General features: G+C 41.3%; 2 protein-coding genes across 6 annotated transcripts in view; both read right to left on the bottom strand.

The window, feature by feature from the left end:
- The window catches only part of nlk1 (nemo-like kinase, type 1), a 42,892-nt gene extending 35,455 nt beyond the window's left edge, over window positions 1-7,437 (bottom strand). Inside the window, exons 1-3 of one of the 3 annotated variants that reach the window (XM_084676839.1) lie at window positions 7,230-7,366; window positions 6,410-6,534; window positions 6,024-6,267 (exon numbers count right to left, since the gene is read on the bottom strand). In XM_084676839.1, the coding sequence (XP_084532965.1) occupies window positions 6,024-6,267; window positions 6,410-6,434 (269 nt within the window). In that variant the 5' untranslated portion in view covers window positions 6,435-6,534; window positions 7,230-7,366. Of the gene's footprint in view, window positions 1-6,023 lie in introns of all 3 variants that reach the window. The other 2 variants (XM_084676837.1, XM_084676838.1) reach the window with 2 other exon arrangements.
- Window positions 7,438-7,600: 163 nt separating this feature from the next.
- On the bottom strand, window positions 7,601-19,751 carry maza (MYC-associated zinc finger protein a (purine-binding transcription factor)). Of its 3 annotated transcripts, none has more exons than XM_084676840.1 (9): window positions 18,705-19,750; window positions 18,297-18,450; window positions 11,396-11,766; window positions 10,960-11,225; window positions 10,703-10,766; window positions 10,136-10,307; window positions 9,528-9,895; window positions 9,067-9,321; window positions 7,601-7,929 (listed from the first exon to the last, which is right to left on the bottom strand). In XM_084676840.1, the coding sequence occupies exons 1-7, from the start codon at window positions 18,735-18,737 to the stop codon at window positions 9,579-9,581; spliced, it is 1,377 nt and encodes a 458-aa protein (XP_084532966.1). In that variant the 5' UTR covers window positions 18,738-19,750; the 3' UTR covers window positions 7,601-7,929; window positions 9,067-9,321; window positions 9,528-9,578. The 3 variants fall into 3 exon arrangements, with proteins under 3 accessions (XP_084532966.1, XP_084532968.1, XP_084532967.1); XM_084676842.1 differs by having other exon boundaries at window positions 18,297-18,447; window positions 18,705-19,749; XM_084676841.1 differs by lacking the exon at window positions 9,067-9,321 and having other exon boundaries at window positions 18,705-19,751.
- Between the last annotated feature and the right edge of the window lie 435 nt (window positions 19,752-20,186).

The following is a 20,186-nucleotide window of genomic DNA, read 5'->3' as shown; positions in this document are numbered from 1 at the left end:
CAAGATCATCTTAATGTAAAATTGTTGTAGGAAACAGAACTGAAGCAGAGAGGATTCTTCTCCGGATGGTTGAGGGAAATTCAGATTTGGAGCTTTCAGATGATGAGAGAGATGAGGATGAGTTTGAGCCTGGGATAGAAGAAGATGTTGAAGAAGAGGAAGATGATGCAAGAGGCTCATATGATACAGACACAGAGACAGGGAGGGAGGATCAGGAAAGATGTTGCCCTCTTTGGGCCAGTAGTAGCACGTAGGTTTTATTTAGTACCAGGGTAAGGGTTATTTATGTTATATTTATCTGTTATGCTTAAGATTAGAAGTGATGCCATGAAATAAATCCAAAGTTTGATGAGTTCCACCAGCTCTCCCAGCTGAACGTACTCGACTCCATCTGCAGTTAGATCATAGACTTCCTGTCTGACAGGAAGCGATGCGTTAAGCTAGGAAAACATGTCTCTGACTCTTGGTCCATCAGCACCAGATCTCCTCAGAGCTGCTTTCTTTCTCCTCTGCTCTTATCCTTGTACACCAAAACTGCACTTCCAGTCATCTGTCTGTCAAACGTCTGAAGTTTTCGGACAACACCACCCTCATTGGGCTCATCTCTGACGGGGACGAGTCTGATTATAGGTGGGAAGCTGACAACCTGGTGTAGCTAGAACAACTTAGAGCTCAATGCTCTTAAGACAGTGGAGATGGTTGTGGACTTCAGGAAGAATACAGCCCCACTCACCCCCATTATCCTGTGTGACTCCCCAGTCAACACTGTGGAGTCCTTCCGCTTCCTGGGCACTATCCTCTCCCAGGACCTCAAGTGGGAACTGAACATTAGCTTCCTCACCAAGAAAGCACAACAGAGGATCTACTTCCTATGGTAGCTGAAGAAATTCAACCTGCCAAAGACAATGATGGTGCACTTCTACTCAGCCATCCTTGAGTCCATCCTCACCTCCTCCATCACTATCTGGTACGCTGCTGCCACTGCCAAGGACAAGAGCAGACTGCAGCTTATCATCCGCACTGCTGAGAAGGTGATTGGCTGCAATCTGCCTACCCTTGAGGACCTGCACACCTCGAAGACCCAGAGGCGAGCGAGGAAAAGATTGTGCCGACTCCTCCCACCCTGGAAACTCTGTTTCAGCTACTCCCCTCAGGCAGAAGGTTGCAGTCCATCAGGACCAAAACCTCACGCCAGTTTCATTTATGTTTTTTTTCCCTTCATCATAATAGATTCACATGGGCTTCCTGACTGTCAAGATGACCCTACAACCCGTATTGTCACTCTACAGCCATAATGTGTTCAGTTTTTTTATTTTCTAAATTTGGCTACCTTTTCACACTAAAATGATCCCGTGGTCCACTACAGTGGACATGCTATGAAATAAAAAATAAAAATACAATTTCAAAAGTCTAAATGCTAAGATGTTCTTTTAAGCCTAAATAAACAGGAAATGGCAAAAAAACCTAAAAATGAAAACATGACTTTTACTTGGTTCCCAGGAGGTTATGGAACAAGAATCACTCAGTACAAGCGCAAATAACACTGCTGGATGTAATCTTCATGATAATCATGAAATTGAATGGAAAAAACGTGTGTGAGGAAAACAAAATATATAAATATTACGAGTAATGTTTTTTCCACATTCAATTTCTGCAGTCTGCCTAAAGTACGGTCATCTGCGTCGCCAATTCCAACTGTTTTCAAAATGTGCGTAGGCCTACAGGAGGGTCAGAGTTTGCGTGGAGGACCGCACATTCTCCCGTCAAGTTAGTTTTTTATAAATCACAACCTTTGCGTGGAAAGTGGCGTACGCACATTTCAGCCCCGTTTTGTGCGTACGCAAGCTTTATAAATGAGACCCCTGACCCTTCAAATTTCCTGGCATAGTTGTCCGTTCAAGAATGTCCCACATGCAAAGACACACACAGATGCAGACAGACTGAACAGTGTCAAGGCATGGCTACAGTGAATTTGCTTCCTTGTGTGTGATTCCAGCAGACGACACTCTTTTCACTCAAATAAACATACCGATACGTCTTTTTATTTTTATTTTTTTTACCCGAAAAATCCACCCGGTACGTTCTTATTTTGGACGGTACGTTTATTTTATTTTTGAAAATCGAGACGATTTTAGAAATTCCATGCATTGTTTGGGGAAGATAAATTTGAACTCTGATGTGAAAACGTTAACTACCTTAGGTAGCTACTGGCGGGTAGCTTACATTAGCTAACAACTTTAGCTACCAACTGAAGGTTGTCAGTGCAAGCTAGTAAATATTAGCCAGAGCCTCATTATGGCTCTGATGTCTGATGTGTGTACACTTACATAACTGTTCCCATCAAGTACACCAGCATGACAGTCACGACCAATTGACAACGAGCCTCTCATCATCAAATAAAAATCCCAGGGTATTTACCTTTTTTATATTTGCGAACTCAAAGTAAAAAATACATGTACCTTTAGTCTTCTGCTGTCATGTTAGTGATATTTTGAAGGTGTAACTAGTACTGGTGCAAGTTCAGGATTGTAAGCCGTAAAAGACGCGGAATATGAGGTGCTGCGAGATTATGTCATTAGAAATATCACAGCACCTGCAATTGTGCTGTGCGGCAGTCGTGTCTATGTATACCTGTTGAGGTATACCAGGGGCCCGTTCGTCGTAAAAGTTGAAGCTAAGTTAATTGTTTGTCCCTTTAGCCCGTTAACATTAGCGAGCTAACTTAGAACCGCAATTATCTGTTCGTCGACGGCTGATCCGCATCCAAATCATGTGGTTAATTTCAATCGGGCTAAACTTATCAGGGCAAGTGCACGAGCACGTCCTACTTCAAAAGGCGGGAAAGGTCGATCACCAAAACCATGATTTTCTAACGGTATAATGGCGGAAAAGACGAAAGAGAGAGCGGTGATATTCTCGCCATCTGAGCAAACTATTATAATGAGTCTCTACGAAGACAATAAGCATATTATCTTTGCTAAGTCAAACACCGCCACCGCTGCCAGAGCAAGTCAGGCATCTTGGCAAAAAATTGCCGATAAACTAAATGCGTATTTTGGTAAAATGGCTCATCTTTAGTGCCTTATTACCCCGATCAATCAGATCACATCAATTCAGAATAAGTATAAAAACAAGGCCAAAGAGTATCTAATTGATACAAATTCATAGACACTTATGAGGATATATGTAGGGTGATATCAGGTAAAATGGCCCACTTTTTGGTAAATCCTTGGGACAACAATACAATACCATATGTGCCTTTTCCATGTGTTTTTATGATTACTTATGACTGTTTTTGTTTTGTTTTTGTTCATCATTTTCTAACAATGATTATGTATTTCCAACCTACAAGTGTTGAAGTTTTTTCCTAGCAATGGTACATTTGCTGTCCATTTCTATTCCTGATTGCAAGTGACAGTAAAAGATGCACACTGGTAGGAACACATTTTGATAGCATATGAACACAGTTTGCGTGCTGATTTGGCAATTTTCCGGGGGGTACTTTTATTCCGGGGGGTACTTTTATTGCATTTTGAGGATTTATCCGGGGGATACTTTTATTCCGGGGGATACTTTTATGTGGGTGATAAAAGTACTTTGTAAACGTACTGTAAATTAAATGCTGCTTTTCCTAATAACACCGGCAAAGTAGGCTATGGCAGAGTTTGTAGTTCGGCAGACAATTGTGCTTGTGCCGTGTGCAAAAAACTAACAAAACAAAGCACAGATTGACGAAACAGAAAACAATAACACATTTTCTTTTAAAGGGGCAATTGACTGCAAAACCGATTTTACCTTGTCATAGTTGAATAACGACAGTTCGGTGGGTAAAATGAACATACCGTGAATATCAAAGTCCATTGATACCTCTTTCCTATTCAAATCTCAAAGAAAAAATGTGGCTGTAAAACGCTAGCTTTTCAACAAAGCTACTGGTCCTACGTAGGACCGGTGATCGCCCTCTTATTGGCTCTGGTCTGTATCTTTGTCATGCCCCAGAATTTACATCCGGACCAGCCCGAGGTAGCGTCTATCTCCGATACTAGTTTAGCTGCGCGCTGCTCTGTGTAAGCTACTTATAAGGAATTACAAAGAAGAACGTTTTGAATTATAACAAGGATATTGAAAATGGACCACGGTCGTAAATGCTGTGTTCCAGGCTGTAGCCTACAGGGAAGGCTAACACTCACAGTCTTCCCAAGGAGCCAAACATTCAACAGGCATGGCTGCTGTTGTTTTATGAGAAGATCCCGGCGAAGTTCGACACTCAATCATTCATTTGCTCTGAACATTTCACCCAAGACAGTTGACAACCTTGGACAATTGCAAGCAGAATTTGCTAGGAAGCTGAACCTGGAAAGAGGTGCTGTTCCGACCGTATGCTCATTGCAACCGCCTATAAGGACAGTATGATGTTGTGCTAACAGTTATTAGCAATGCTAATGTTTCCTGTATAATATAGCATACCAGGTAGAATGCTAAATAAGTTTCTACACACATCAAATGACTCTAGCTAGACCAGCTGTAGAAAAATAGCCAGAAAACGAACAGCAGTCTGGCTTATTGCTAACGCCTGTCTAGATAATCTATTTGAAAGAACTGGAGAAAGGCAGGTGCTTGATACAGGATAAGGTAGCATTGCTAGTAACTGTTACTAGTAACACCTAGACTGTAGGCATGTAAACAAGTTTAGCTTGCTAACGCAAGAGCATAGGTAGAATGTGTGATAATTTAGCCTAGTTTATTGGCAATGGGGCTAACGTTGATTCATGTTCCTGACTGTTTCATTCAATTAAATAATCTGTGTAATGTAAATCTACAATTCAAGATCCAGATCTTGGTCATGTTATTTTTCAGCAAGTTATTTAGAGCTAGCTAGCTAGCTAACTGAAGCCGAGTAGAATCAGGATATGGTTTGGTTGCTAAGCTGTAGCCTAACGTCCTACCCACCCAAGTCAATCCCGTTTGCTTCAACAACAGAAGTGGAAACAGGTAATGTTATCATTTCAAATGATATATAGTCAATCTGTTGAAAACAGTGTTGTGTAGACACAAAAGATTTATTTGCATGTTTTTATTTCAAGTCTCCAACTTCGGTGTTTCAGCGAGTGCTGCTGTTGGCCGTGTTGCGTTTTTGCTCCCTAGCTTCACTCGTTGAAAACCAACCAATCAGCGCGCAGCTCATCTAAATATTAATGAGCATACCATAAAAGGAGAAATGCTAGTGTTTTTTCCCAGGAACATTTCAGAGGATCTGTCAGTGGGCATAGAACAGCACCCGAGCCATTTTCAACCCAACCAATGTTACATACCCTATTTGGAGACCTTAAGGAACAGCGTGAAATACCCCCCAAAAAAACAGTAAATTGCCCCTTTAAATATATATATTTTTTGAGTTGCTTTATTTGTTTTAAATAATTTAATCTACAATTTCTGTAGTAGAGCATAGTGTAGAGCATATTGACCAGAAAATCACCAGAGTGAGGACAGCCCTAACCACTCGTCATCACTTTTGCAGCAAGTTTACACTATCTGTTTAGATTAACATCAAGGTTGTAGCCTACCTTTTTGTTGTTTGGTGATTCACTTTGGTGATTCACTTTTTATCTGTTAGCCTCGCTAACAATTGTGATCTGAGAAATATATGTAACCTACCAAAGCCACTGAGAAGAACTGTCATCTCCAGCTGCATCACAGACACCTATCTATAATTCCAGAAATGTGTGCACGTGTATTTGTGTATGTGCCATCAATTTTATCACAAGCACTGTGCACCATCTATAGTTCCAGTAATCTGTATTTGTGTGGTTCACTGACATCTTAATCACCGATTGCATCACGGGCACTGTGCACTAGTTAATTAGAATGAGGTGTGCTTGTGTTAGAATTAAACAGACACTGGAATGGAATAGCTGCCATACCTACACTACATTTACATTCTGAACTGAATTTAACATACAGAATAGTTGTCAAGAGAAACTTCATTAAGACTGAATATTAACTCTTAAAAAGAAACAACTTACCAGACCACACCAAATGCTCCATAACCGATTGGGCGATCCGGCTCCATTTCGGCTGGGCTTGGCACTTCACTGGCTGGGTTACTATAAGGCTGAGGTACAGCAGCCCCGCCACCGGTGCTTCCCACAAGAGATGTGGGGTGGCGAGGAGTCCCCGCCGGGGCAGTGGGGCCAGTCAGATTCGGTGTTGCACTGAGGCCCGTGGAAGTACCTCCAGTGGATGTGTTGACGCAGAAATACTTAAGGCCTAACTCAGAGCCGGGGAACAAGTTACTACACACCGCCTGCCGACCGGTACTATGGAATGCCATTATTTTACAAACCTCTATAAACGGAACTGTGTTTTAACTACAAGCAGCTAGCAACGTAGCCACTAGAGCTTTACCTACCTAGCCGTTTCTGTGGGAGTTGCATTCATCTGCTATTTACTTTGTGTGTGCCAAGTTAGCTAAATAGCTACCAACCCAGCGCTGACAGCTGAACACATCTTTGTTTCGATTGGCAAACAGTCCACCTAGGAAGCGGACAAGGTTTATTCAAGTATGTTTTAGCTATGATTAATAACTAGCTATCCACCAAACATATTAGATAGCAGGTGGGTCAATTTAACCAACAGACTAACTTTAACGTGCTAGTAGGAGGTAAAAGGCTATGCGAAGTTGATTTGACATGTAACATAGCTAGCAACGTAGCAATGTCTGGTTGCTTTGTCTGGTTTCTGCGATCAGGTACATTAGCTAGTTCTAGCTAAAGCCTAAAAAGTTAGCTAGCACTGGTGTTAATATGTACAATTGCAGGTCAACGTCGAAGTACATTTAGATGGGTTGCATTGTGCCCAATCGCTGTACATAACAAATCATCTCGAGCGTGAGTATGCCAATTAAATTGGCAATTGAATTGTCAATGACATTAGATAAAGCGTACTGTAGCTAGCTGGCATGCGCCAATTCAATAGCTAAGCTGTTCCTTGACTCATAAGCTCTGTAATTAGGCAGCAAGCTAACCTGACCTATTTATTGGTTTTGTATAAGAATATAGTTGTAATAAAAAGTGTAACAAAATGCCCGATAATACAAATATACCAGATCCCAACTTTTATACATAAGAGCACATAGCAGTCTGGTCATCCTCGGCAGTTCAGAAAGTATGGTTACGGTTGTGTTGCTAGAACCATACAGTAGCAAGCTAACATTTGCTAGTTAGACTTACAATTTCGCTAGCTAGCTTCCTAACCTAGCCATGACGTATCCAATGTTTGCAAAGAAAAATGTCCGTTATCGAGCCGTCGACAGCGATGTGCAATAGTCCATCGTTGATTTTTCTTCCGTCTAACTTTTTCAATTTCCTAAAATCTTTATTTTCTTCTTTGTTGGTCAGCTGTTTCTAATAGTGCGAGCGAGTTAAGTAGGAGGAGTTCTGAGTTCGGGGGTGTGGGGGATGGTTTGAACACCGTTGTAAACAATCTCCCCATAGAGGACAGCGATTTCGCATATACTTAATTATAATTGCAATGTGATTTCAGTCGACATGATTCCGTCTTTCCACATCACCAGCACTGACCGTTGATAGTAATATTTACGTTAATCTTACAGTCTGATGCTTTATTATCGGTATTTATACAGAATAACATCAATATCGCACAGCCTCACAAAAAAATCACAGATACAAATTATTTCTCATATCAATTCCACTTAGAGATAAATTACAAATCAGCATCCAGACAATTATAACGGAAATAATTGTAAGTCAATAAATGTAGCACATCCAGTGTCTAAGAAGTACAGTAGCATTATAAATAAACATTCAGTTTGACAATATCAAAATGCATGATGGGCCATGTGTTGTCAGGGAATTGTACATTAATTTGGTCTGAGATCCATTTGTAAAGGTCAAGAGATCACGGGGTAATCTGTGAAAATAATAAAAAAGGAAATTAAACCAACCTCCACCATTTCAAACCCCTTAAACTTCAATAGAGTACCCGCCTACAAGGAAGTCAACGCTTGTCAATGGAGCGAGGCCAGACTCTCTGTACAAATGAAATGTACGAGAGTCTGGTTAGGACCAGGCTACCCCCCCCCCCCCAATATAGTAAATATTGGACAATGGGAACAAATATCTTGTTGGTAGATTCTACTGTCACATTGTTATTTAAATTACAATTTTTAATCAAACCCCTTTAATTATTATTTTGGTCAGTGAACCAATTTTCTCTATAACGGTGCGTTCACACTGCAGCGATGCGATGAGAGCGACAACATGTTTTCCATTCATTTTCTATGGAGCCAGGCGGGGTAGCGACGCGACCAAGTTGAGATTTTCTCAACTTTATGCAAATGAGGAGCAATTTTCGCTAGCGGTGGCCAATCAGTGTTTTTTTTTGTTTCTCGTAACGTAGCAACCATGGTGAACATTTATTGCTTTCCAGGTTTCAAGGTGGAGGAGAAACTAATAATTTGTGTGGCTGCTTACCCAGTCCTGTACAATTCATAGCTGTATTTGTACAGAGATGTGAATAAAAAAAAACTATGCATGGCGCAAGGATGGTTGTTGGTGCTTGTACTTTCAAATTCAGTCTAGTCACATTACGTAACTTCGTTCTATGGTAACTAGCTAGCCTGGCTGGAACTCCCTATCGTATCAACAGATTAATAGCAGAGACTGAGTAATATAATAAAACGTTTTTGTTTTTTTACACATGTCAACGTGTATGTCTATTAAACAGTTTAGTATTTTGTGTACAAGTTGTATTTTGATCGGTGTTGCGTAAACCCAAGTCACACTTGGCCATGACATCTACAACAGTGACTTTAGAGAACTACATTCTACATTTATCTGTTTGAAACGCCCCGGAGCGTGTTGAACTGTGGGAAGGTGAGCGATGGCAAGCGATTCGCGTCGCTGCAGTGTGAACGCACCGTAAGAGTGACTTACCTGGTGACATTCAGGCCTATATTTATTTTTTACTTAAGTGGTCAGTATCAGGTTTGAACATTGCCTTTTGTACTAGGGTTCAAAGGGAGATGGAAAACAGAACACCAGTTACCTGTATTTGTACTTTACAACTCTACTGTGTTTTGTCTTGTGTTGAGGCAAGCATATAATAGCTTTGACTTATTATGCAGTGGGAAAAGTTTATAATCACAGGTTCAAATAAGTCTTCTCTATTTAGAGCTTATGCATCAAGTCCAAGTCCTGCAGTGTATACAATTTGGCAGTAAGGGCTGATTGGACAAATAGTTGGAGAAATTCATGATCATCTCTTGTTCTCGATCCACCTTTGGCAGTGGAGGAGGTAAGTCTGTTGGAATATGGACAATAGCATACAGAAGCAGGTAGTAAGGACAAACTGAACTCTCTTTATGGTCTTCACACACACCCAAGCATATGAACGAAAACAGCATTACAACATTCAAATTGGCACATGCAATAAGACAATGACAACATCAATTTGAGGTTGTACACCTTGTCTGACTGAGTGATGTGAAAATTCATGTGCACTCTCACCTCTGAAGACTTCAATGTTCACTCTTGAGCCCCCCCCCTCAGTCCGGTAAGCTAACTATGGGGCTGTGGGACGATGCTGGAGCAGTCCGTCACCAGAAGTCCCACAGGGCTACTACCCGACACGGTCACGGCAACACTGGTAGTGCCCACGGGGCTAGATGGACTGGGGGCACTTTGAGGAGTTGTGTGTGTGCCCATGTGGCCCTGAAGCTGTGTGATTGTCTTGCACTGGACCCCGCATAACTGGCAAAGCAAAACTCCTCCAGCACCTGTTCCACCAAAGCTGCCCCGTGCCCCTCCACTCTCCTTCCACTCCTGCCCATGGTGCTTCTGAGCATGGACACGCAGATAGGTGAGGGTTGTGAAGCCTGACAATATATATATATAGAGAGAGAGAGAGAGAGAGAGAGAGAGAGAGAGAGAGAGAGAGAGAGAGAGAGAGAGAGAGAGAGAGAGAGAGCATAACAGAAAGAGCAAAGTGGAATTGAGTACGAGAATGTCTATTAAGACAGAGGGGTTAGATCATTTAGCAGGGTAGGTGTAAAAAATCCAACAGAAATCAAATCCATTGAAACTAATGTTGATTTGAAGGAAATAGTTGCCCTCACTGCGGTTGCACAGGTGGCAGGCATGGTGCTGAGATTGGTTGTGGACTCTCATGTGATCAGTGATGTAGGCTGCTGATAGCAGCTTGCCACAGATGTGACATGGCACCTTCTCCTCATGGCGGATCAAATGGGCACGAAGACGGTCCCGAGTTGCAAATGCAGATGTGCAGGTCTGTGCAGAACATAAAACACAAAGACGCATAGATGTGTGCAAGAAATCATGTCAGCAACCATTGCAACAAATTCATGAACAGATTAACAATGTTATCTCACTAATACCATGATGAACTACTGTATCTTATATGTTTACAATGTGTTCATTGAAAGTGAGACACCAAGTAAAAGGCAGAAGAGTCAAGATGCATTAAAGGTCAAACGTCAGGGAATAATATCAGAACTTCAGAAAAACCCATAAGTCTGAAATATTGATGTAAAAAGTGTGGTCCTCAATTGAAATACTACAATGTATTATTGCATGTATTGTTCACGGTAAACTGAGATGAAGTCCTCAAATGTGCTTTCAGAGACCAAAAGGACATGGACAACGAGTATGACTGTGGAGATTACCGTGCACTTGAAGGGTCTCTCAGTGGAGTGCACCTGTCGAACATGACTGTTGAGATGGTCAGGTCTGAAACACCAACATTTACAAAGTAAAAAACAAGAAGATAGGCCTAAAAGTGAATTCATACAATATTCTGTGTACATGTGTAAGTATAATGAGAGGGATCATCACTGTAAAAAAACAAGGTGAACAGTGCACCAAAAATCCTGGTCAAAGTAACACTAACTACCTAAACCTAACAATTCAACTTACTACTCACCGTGAAAAAGCCTTGGCACAGTGCGGACACACGTAGGGTTTCTCTACCCCACCCTGGTGCGATCGCACATGGTAGCTCATGCGGTCTTTCCTCTTAAAACGCTGCTGACAAATTGGGCAGGAGTAGGGCTTTTCATCAGAGTGAGAAAGTCGGTGACGGTTCAGATGGTACACATCCCGGAAGGCCTTTCCACATGCTTCACAGGCATGGTTTTTCCGCACTTGGGTAGAGTTTGGGTTTGTGTTCAAGTTGGGGTTGGGTGGGTTCTATATGGGAAAGTATGAGGGACATTCAGCGAAAGCCACATAGCGTACTAGAAAACTATGTTCAACGGTTGCATGACTTAAAATATTTTTTGTTCTCACAACAAATTAATCTCTTGAAGAATACGCCCTAAGAAAGAAAAACAAATCACGCCACAAAAGTTCCAACCCACCTGTTCCATTGACCCCACAACCACCACTGCAGTTTGGATAGCCTGGGCTGCAGCCATGGTAACAGTTGCTGTTGCAATGGACACAGTTTCGCTATCTTGGTTATTAAGGGGGGTGGGTTGAGGGAGGGGCTCAGGTTGAGGTGGCGGAGGAGGGGGAGGAGAGAGATGGAGTAGGGAAAGAGGCACAGTTTGTCTTTCCACACGTCCTCCTCCCCCCTTGCCTCCCTCTTCTGTCTCCCTGGTTGCTCGGTCCTTCATCTTGATGCCCGTGTGTACCGACTGGTGGCGTCGAAGGTTGTAACTGTTCTTAAACTGCTTATTACATGTGGCACAGATATGAGTTGAACGACTGGTCTTTGAAACTGATTTCACTGAAAATAAGGGGAAAGTAAATGAGCTGTGTGTGAAAAAAGGGGTGAATGACAGTAAAAGTCAGTGTGATTTCCATATGTAGCATCGAAAACTATCTTCTGGACTTTCTTATACAATTAGGCCTACCGCTTCTCCACCCCCCTCTTTTTTATTCCTGACACACACAAGTGATCGGCACAAGGAGGCACAGGGGAGCATGGAAAGGTATTTTTTTGTGAAACTCCTTCTTTATAGTGGGATCTCTCAATTTACCTCTAAATAAGGTGTGTGTATACTTGCTACTTTCATGATTAACCAGAGGACATGAGTGGTTCCTTCCTGTCTGTAGCAGCTGTGGCTTTGGTGTGACAACATCCCTCTACCTCTACCCATCTCATGCATGTGTAAGTGTGTTCAAGTCATTAAGTATTCAATAAGAACAGGTGTCTTGAAACTGGAAGGTGGACCGGAAATGTGCTCAAGGAGTCTATGTGTGGCGGCCAATGTTGGGTGTAAAGCGTTGTATCAATGTAACAGAGTGTACAATATCAGAATACTTGTGTTCGGTAACGAGTAACTTAACAGGTTACTTTTTTAATTGAATGAATCCGTTCAAAAAAAGAAAATCAGTTCCTTGGTCAAAAAAGTAAAGCGTTAGCCTACTCAAGTTGGTCTTTTGGTTGCGAGCCCTCAGCATTTAGCAAAAAGTCTAAGAAAGTTGAGGCTACTTTTTGCTAACCTAGGTACCTACGAAAATACTAGTGGGTTCCTCTTTGTTCTTTAGGTGAGCAGTCTCACGAGCCCAACTTACCAGGCATCATGGAGCCGACCAGCTAAATCGTTGTTTTTTTTTAGCTAAATAGTTATTTAAGACTTGCATGTACAGTAGGCCTACGTAATGTCACATTAAATTATGTATTTGAACTCAAGCTTGTGTGATGCGTCGCTGTATCGTTGCAGCGGTTTTAGGATTATATTACAGTAAGTAAAGTCTGGTTCAGTATATAAGTGAAGTGAACACCATTTTGCTACCATATACCTAGCTATAGCTTAGCTTCTTTTGCACTTAGATTCAGACCTAGCTCCGGTAAATTGTAGAGCTAGCTAACTACTAGACTTCTGCCTGGCATTTTACAAAATTATTTATTGATTTAAGAGTTTCTTGATTCAAGAACTTCATGCAAATATTGCTTTTCATTATGGTGGATTATTACCTTGATCCGAATTGCTGTAGCCTATAGGATTGATCATGTTATATGCGAGTGACACTGACTATTCAGTAAAATATGTGCTATTGCTGAGGTCAACCCATTAAATGTGCCTTCTGGGCATAAGAGTGACCATGGTGAATTGTCTTTGAAATAAAATACTTTTCTTGATGTAACGCAAAAGTAACTTAACTACTCTCTACAGCAAGTAACTAAGTAACCTAAATAGTTACTTTACAAGAAATGTGTAACTGTAATAAGTTACTTTAAAAAGTAACGTTACCCAACTCTGGTGGCGGCCTGCGGAAACCCGTCGGATGTCGCGGCCGCTCATTGTTGGCTATAAGCCATAAAAGATCAAAAATCTTCTTCTGTCAAAATTGAGATTTTTGATGTTTTGTATTGTTAACACCCTAAACTTCATTGAAATGTACAATAAGTATAGGGTTACTTGTTGGATTACAGTTGATTTGAACTGTTTTTGGACAGCTATCAAGATTTTCAAGCCATGTCAAATCAAATGCTCAGTTTGCCTGCTCTTTTGAGTGCTGCAGCAGGCCCAAACAACTGATCAATCAAGTCAGGCTGTTAAACCTAAAAACAACTTTCTGAGAAATTATTAATGTAGCCTATACTTAAACTGAAATTTACAGTCACAACGTGATTATGAACAAAAGGATTTCCTTTCCATATTCACCACAGAATTAGAATGGAATCTTTGAATGCAGTTTTCTCCCATATCACTTTTTGACACAGGTCAACTTTAAAATGATGTAACTTCAGTTGTGAAAAAGATATCCAAGTGATTTAAACAGATTTGTATTTAAGAGTTTGTAGTTTCGAAATATGCATAATACCCAGAAAGTCAAATTTTCACGATGTGAAGGGTTTCTGCAGGCCGCCACACACACATTTCTAACTGGGACATTTGAGTCAAACATTCAACCAAATCATGTGGTGGCAAAGCCCAGTTAATACGTTTCAATGTCACTCTAGGCTACTCAGCCAATTACAATACAATTACAATAATAATGTTGTATTTAAACATTCTATCTAACGTCCATTTTGCGCTCAGCTCAAGCTTTGACAAGCAATGCAACAATGGCTAAACGAAAATCAGGAACTTTGCCAAAAAAGGGGACGTATTACATTTAAACACGAATGGCTTGATTACATCATTCAAACAGATACAAGCAATGGTCCAGGTAGGCTGGTGAAGATTTCTGATATATTTAGCTACGAAGAAGCTAGCAGGGTTTTTTGCAAACTTTGCTCAGGGGTGAAAATAAAAGGCGACTTTACCACCGGGAAAACTTGGGCAGAGTGGAAACTGTATTACTTAAAACTTGACATCACTTGACACAAAAAGTTCATTCTGCTATACCCGTTGTAAACACTTTTTAAAAATCACACAATGCGCTCAGAGAGATTTCTATTTGCTCAGTGCAGAAAACAATTAGAGGGAATATTGATCCTGGGAGCTGTGTTGTCCTGGGCAACAGCTCCTGGTAGGGCTTCCCAGGTTAAACTGGTCCTGGAAGAGGGACCAGACTAAGAGCGATTCACAAGATTCCATATTCATACCTGGAAACTTGTCACTTTTAGGTGAAAATAGGTTTTGAATGAAAAAAATGTCATCCACGTGAATCGTGTAGATCCAGAGTTATTATTTGGGGGGGGGGGGGGACGAACACATAATGAAACGACCAATTGGTGTTTGGTTTAATGAGTGATCGATACACCTGCTCTGGCAAATCATTTAACGTTGATTTAATGCAGTCGGGGTTAGCCTTAACAAACTTTTCTGATCATGAAAAAGTAGCTCTGGTCCAGCACATAAAATATTGGCAATTGTTTTCCAGAATGAGCGAGCTTAAAAAGAAGGATTCAATTTATATAGCACAGCTGGACTCCGGGCTAAGGTGCAAATGGAGCTGGGCCTGGCTAAAGATCGAGGTCAAGACCCATGTGAAGGCGATTTTGGCCCGCTACCCACACGGTTAGGTGTGTTGCTCATTCCACCAATGCACGATCCTTACAAGTTGTACCTCATTGTAAAGGTAACTAATCAGGCTTTCCAACGCTATAAAACACAATACCAATTGGTATTATTGAAGTAGAGGAATTATCGACCGAAATAATGGGGGGGGGGGGCTGGGCTCTATAAAATGTGTCACCTTTTTCAGCCCTTCAGAGTTTGCAGGTATGATATTAATTGAAGAGTAGGCAGCTGCTTTACCTCACCCAGAAAAGGGAAACCAGGACACCCTCCTGGAGCCAGACCTGGGAGGGGTGCTCACCAGCGAGTGTCTGGTGGCCAAGCCTTGACCCATGGTGCTCAGATGGGCACAGCCCAAAAGAGCAACATGGAGCTGCCACCCTGTGGGCCAACCATCCACAGGGACAGGCATTGGAGTTGCTTTGCAACTGGTGGTGAGTTGGATCAGATAGGAGGGGAAACCCAAATGTGTAGTAAGGGTGGCCTGGGAATGTCTGACAGAGGCCCCTGTTTGTGAGGTCTTCCTCTGTAAGAATTTGTCATGCATTACAGGGGAAGTAGGGGACATGGAATCCAAGTGGGCCATGTTCAAGGCCTCCATTGTAAAAGTGGCTGGCAGGAGCTGTGGCTAAAAGGTAATCGATGCCTGTCCTAGCGGCAACCTAAGAACCTGCTCATGGACACTGGCGATGAAGGAAGCTGTCATGCTGAAGGAGGCTTTTGGGCTTGGTTGACCCAGGGATCTCCCGAAACGATATGGAAATAGCGAGCTGAAAACAGGCACAGGAACAATATTTTTTATGTCACAGAAAATCCAAGACTATTTTACTGATGAAATTCTGGCTCGCTAACTAAGATAAAGACAATATTTAAAAAGGATGGGTTATTTCAGTAGGTATAGCTGGAAGGTTAGTGTCATGCCCTCTACCTCTGCCACCTAGCGGCGGTTATTGTTTGTTTCTGTGTCTCCCTGTGGTGGGTGTGGCCATGGTCTTCTGTTCCCAATTACCCATACACAATGCCTCAGTCTCTGCAGTATATCAACCCTGGTTTTCACATCATTTATTGGTGGAATATAGTCTACCTTGGTAGTCATGCTCTTGGTTACCTACCGAATATAGTCAGAAGTGTTTTTGTGATATCATAATTTGTTTAGCCTGTTCCTCCAGGATCACCAGCCAACCTTGCCACCCTGCCAAACCCCTGCACAGCCTACCCTGCCCATCCCGTGTGTTTTGTCACTGCCATTCCACTCTGCAATAACCCAGGCATTTAACCCTTTCTGGACCATACCTCATCGTTTTTTAGTCTGTGTTGTGCACTTGGGTCCACCACCACCACCCCTGTAAATGTTAGTAGCTACAATTATTTTGCAGTGCTGCTTTCAAAGGGTTTCCTTTATGGATGAAATGCTGGCTAGCTAACAGCACAACAATATAAAGTGGATAATTTCAGTATAGATTAGTGAATTTTGTTACAGGAATCAATGTGTTTGATGGTGTAAAAACTATCCGCATATTGCAAATGTGCACATAACTCTCAACAACAAATCAACTACAACATTATAGTCAACAGTGCGCATCACGGACATGGGCGCAATTACTACCACAAAACTCCTTTCTAAAGGCATGGATATAGAGACAGGAACAATGTTTGTACAAAGTTTGTGTCCTCGGTTAGTTGTCGTGTCATATCCAAGACTATTTAACAGCATTGCATAGCACAAAGAAAAAAATTGAAACATGAATATAAACACAGCAAACACCTCTTAGGCTACATAATCATTTGCATGAATGTATCAGAGCATTTGCAATTAGTTTAAGATAATGAGAAATTGCACGCCCAAAAATTATTTGAATATATGATGCAGAGGTTGAACAAGAACTTCAGAGATGACAGATAATTTAAACTGTGATCTGAGAAATATAGGTACCATAGCCACTGAGGAGAACTGTCATTGCTAGCTGCAACACGAGCACTGCACTATATAATTCAAAAATCTGTGTGTCACTAACATCATCGCGGGTACTGTGCCCTATCCATAATTCAAGTAATCTGTGTTTGTGTGATTCACTGGCATGTTAATCACCGACTGCATCCCGGGCACTGTGCACTCACTAGTAATTATTAATTACATAATTATTATTCATTGATATTCAAATCACAAACCAAGCAGTATTTTCAGAAATACAAAGTCGGAATAATAATAAAAATAAATGCAAATTATTAAAAATACATCCAACTCAAGTACATAATTCAAAACAACAATTGTTAATAGTCCTGGGATTTATCAGAAATAAATACTGATGAATTAGATAAAGCACTATGCTTCAGTTTCTGTGTATCAGCAATACTAATGGGGGACCTGGATATGGTATATGATGGCTCTAAGTACCACCTTTTATGAGAGGCAACAATTATGAAAAGTAATACCTTTTAACCTAATATGGATAAAGTATTTAACCATGGTTGCCAAAGGTTAGGGGGTCCTAAACCTGTAAAAAAAATTGTAAAATATTCATATTTTTGTGGTATTATATACTTTGGACTTGGAGTTGGCAAGGCTTCATGCTGGGGTCCCATTGTGTTTTACAGATAATACCTCCCAGCTATAGTCATCGGCAGGCATCTGTGCGCAAAATCAAATTCAGGTGGAAATAAAAACGTTCTATTTCATTGTGTTCAAGCTTCTATTCTCAAAACCAGTAGTACTTACAGGGTTTCTGACAAGGGAAATAACTTCAGTGTCACCTTTCAAAAGAGACATGTGTAACGGGTGTGAAGCCGTGAAAGTCACTCCTCAAGTATATAACAGGCCACCCACGTCAGCGAAGAGCTAACTTTTTGTTGGCGTAGCTAGTAGGGGTTGCGCTTGGTAAGTCAGAGGTGGCGTGTTCGAGCCCAGCGAGTGGCAAACATTGGGCCGTAGACTTTGTGACGAAGCGTGGCCACGTCTGTTACATACCTGTCACAGGTACATACCTGTCACAAGTTTCTGTCTCAATTTACTTTGGGTATGCATTATTAGGCGAATTAGGCTCATTTAACAGGATTTTTTAAAGGTTAAAGCTGAAAGTCTGCACTGAAATTGCATCCCAGTTCTTTCATTTCAAATCCATTGTGGTGGCATGCAGAGGAGCTGGAAAGTATTTTTTGGGGAGAGGGACGTCTGGAATACCCTGCTTAGCCTGCTGCCACCATTACGCAACCCCAGATAAGTGTAAGATGATGGATGGAAACAATAATTGAGCTAAGAGTGTGATCAAAACATGGTTTTGTCAAACCAAGGTTTAACTTCCCATTGAACAGTAATTGTCATAATCTGCCTTATTCAGTTACTCACCAGGTAAAGGCTCCTCACTCAGCGCAGCTGTGTCAACAGTAGATGGGGGATGGGCTATGTGCTCTGAAGGGGGGCTCTGGGCCGAGCCAGACATATCTGGGAGAAGCTGTGATTGAAGTGGTGGATCAGACTGGGTTTGTGATGGGGCAGTCTGCTGAAATAGGGAAAATATGTCATACCCCTATGGAAGACCAGCATTTTTTGTGTAGTCCAATTTTTATTTTAGAAAATAGGTTTGCATTTTTACACAGCGAGAGCGAGAGCGAGAGCGAGAGCGAGAGCGAGAGCGAGAGCGAGAGCGAGAGCGAGAGCGAGAGCGAGAGCGAGAGCGAGAGCGAGAGCGAGAGCGAGAGCGAGAGCGAGAGCGAGAAAAAAGTCTCACAGTTGGCAGATACATCAGTCACTTACCTGAAACAGAAAATTACTCCAAGAAGTATCCATTTTGGACAAACGACAACAAATACTTTTTATGAGAAGGTTTATGTATTAAAAAGGTGAGTTGTAGGCTAGGGCTACGTACTCTGCCTATTATAAATTGATAGTCTCTATTTAAAATCTAAGTTGGATAAGTGTCTGTGTGAAAGTTATTGTCATGTTTCTCAACAAGAAATTAAGAACATACTTGTATACAGATATTCATTCGAGTTTTGAGTCGATGTAAAATATGGCAGTTATGCCCACTTGTCTTTAAAAGCATGAAAGTAAAAAATTAAGTGTTAAACTCGTGTTGATCTTTTTGTTTAGTAGCTTAGTAGTTATTGAATAACTGTCGAGATTCGACATATATGCTGACACTATCGAGAACTAAACGGCATAATGGTTGATGTCATGCTTTTAATAATGGATATAAATGAAATACAATTAGATTGCTTATTATAGCAAAATATTGACAGTAAAAGATATACTGAAAACTCATGCAAATTCAGAGAGGTGTAAATAAGTTAATCATTATAATCAGCTTTTTGATAATGCGTGGGGGAAGGATAAATTTATTTCGATAGCTCCGAAAGGCCAAAACGATTAATTCCAAAGCCTCGGTGTTGCATAAAAACCGTGTCCCTAGCTAGAGTGTTCCTGATCGGCCGCAGTCCATGACTCCGCCTAGGCTTTTCAATCGAGACATCTCGTTTTTTCAATTTCTCTCTCCCTCCCACCCAGACTCACTGTCTTAAAAAAAATATATTCTCCCCCTCTATCTATGCGCTGTTCCCCAAGTTTAAAGGGAAAGTGTGTTGTGTATGCACCCTCCTCTCGAGCCCCTTCTCCTCTGCGCGATGTTTTCAATTGTCCCGTCCTTTCACCCCCGCCGTTTCAACTTCTTTGCCGACAGATAATAATATTCCAAATACATTCCAGACAGCAAACAATCCTTTGTATGAAACATTAAGAGACTATTTTTGTTGAGCATGCACAAGTAAACATCTGATTGCACATCAGTGAAAACCTAGGGCGGACAAGTGGCAATATCCCACGCATCTTAAAGGTAAAGGCACGCGCAGATGCAGCTTGAAAGCATGACGACACTGCCATCAACTGTGGGGTAATGTTAAGTCAATTTTGACCTTTTCCTACCAAAATTATAATAGGGGCCAGAGGTCCATCACATTTACATGATGGAACCACGTGCTCATGTAAACGTGCATCCATTCTTAAATACAAATAAACATAAAACATGAATGCATATAAATATTTGAATAAGCCTCTCCTTGGGTCTATTCAAAATTAAACTATATGTAAACTATTTTCAATGCTCCGAATGTGAGAGCTATAAAATGTGTGTATACTTGAAGTTCTTTGTAATTATGACTTGACAAGGGTATTATACACCTCTGGCTTTAGTATTTGTAATGATATTTTTAGTTCTATCAGACCTTGCTTTTGAATTTTGTT

The sequence above is a fragment of the Hypomesus nipponensis genome, chromosome 17 (assembly GCF_054491055.1).
Source record: "Hypomesus nipponensis isolate SF chromosome 17, ASM5449105v1, whole genome shotgun sequence".
In the NCBI taxonomy this organism is placed as follows: Eukaryota; Metazoa; Chordata; class Actinopteri; order Osmeriformes; family Osmeridae; genus Hypomesus; species Hypomesus nipponensis.
Note: the sequence above shows the minus strand (reverse complement) of the source record. Positions and strands in the feature narration are given on the sequence as shown.

Excerpts from the sequence above, each read along its gene's own strand:
- maza (XM_084676841.1), bottom strand. The coding sequence starts at position 18,737 with ATGGATACTTCTTGGAGTAATTTTCTGTTTCAG. Across the intron at positions 10,767-10,959 it reads TGTGCCAAGGCTTTTTCACG|ACCTGACCATCTCAACAGTC; the intron begins GTGAGTAGTAAG and ends TTGGTGTTTCAG. Across the intron at positions 9,896-10,135 it reads CTGCCACCTGTGCAACCGCA|GCTTCACAACCCTCACCTAT; the intron begins GTGAGGGCAACT and ends ATATATTGTCAG.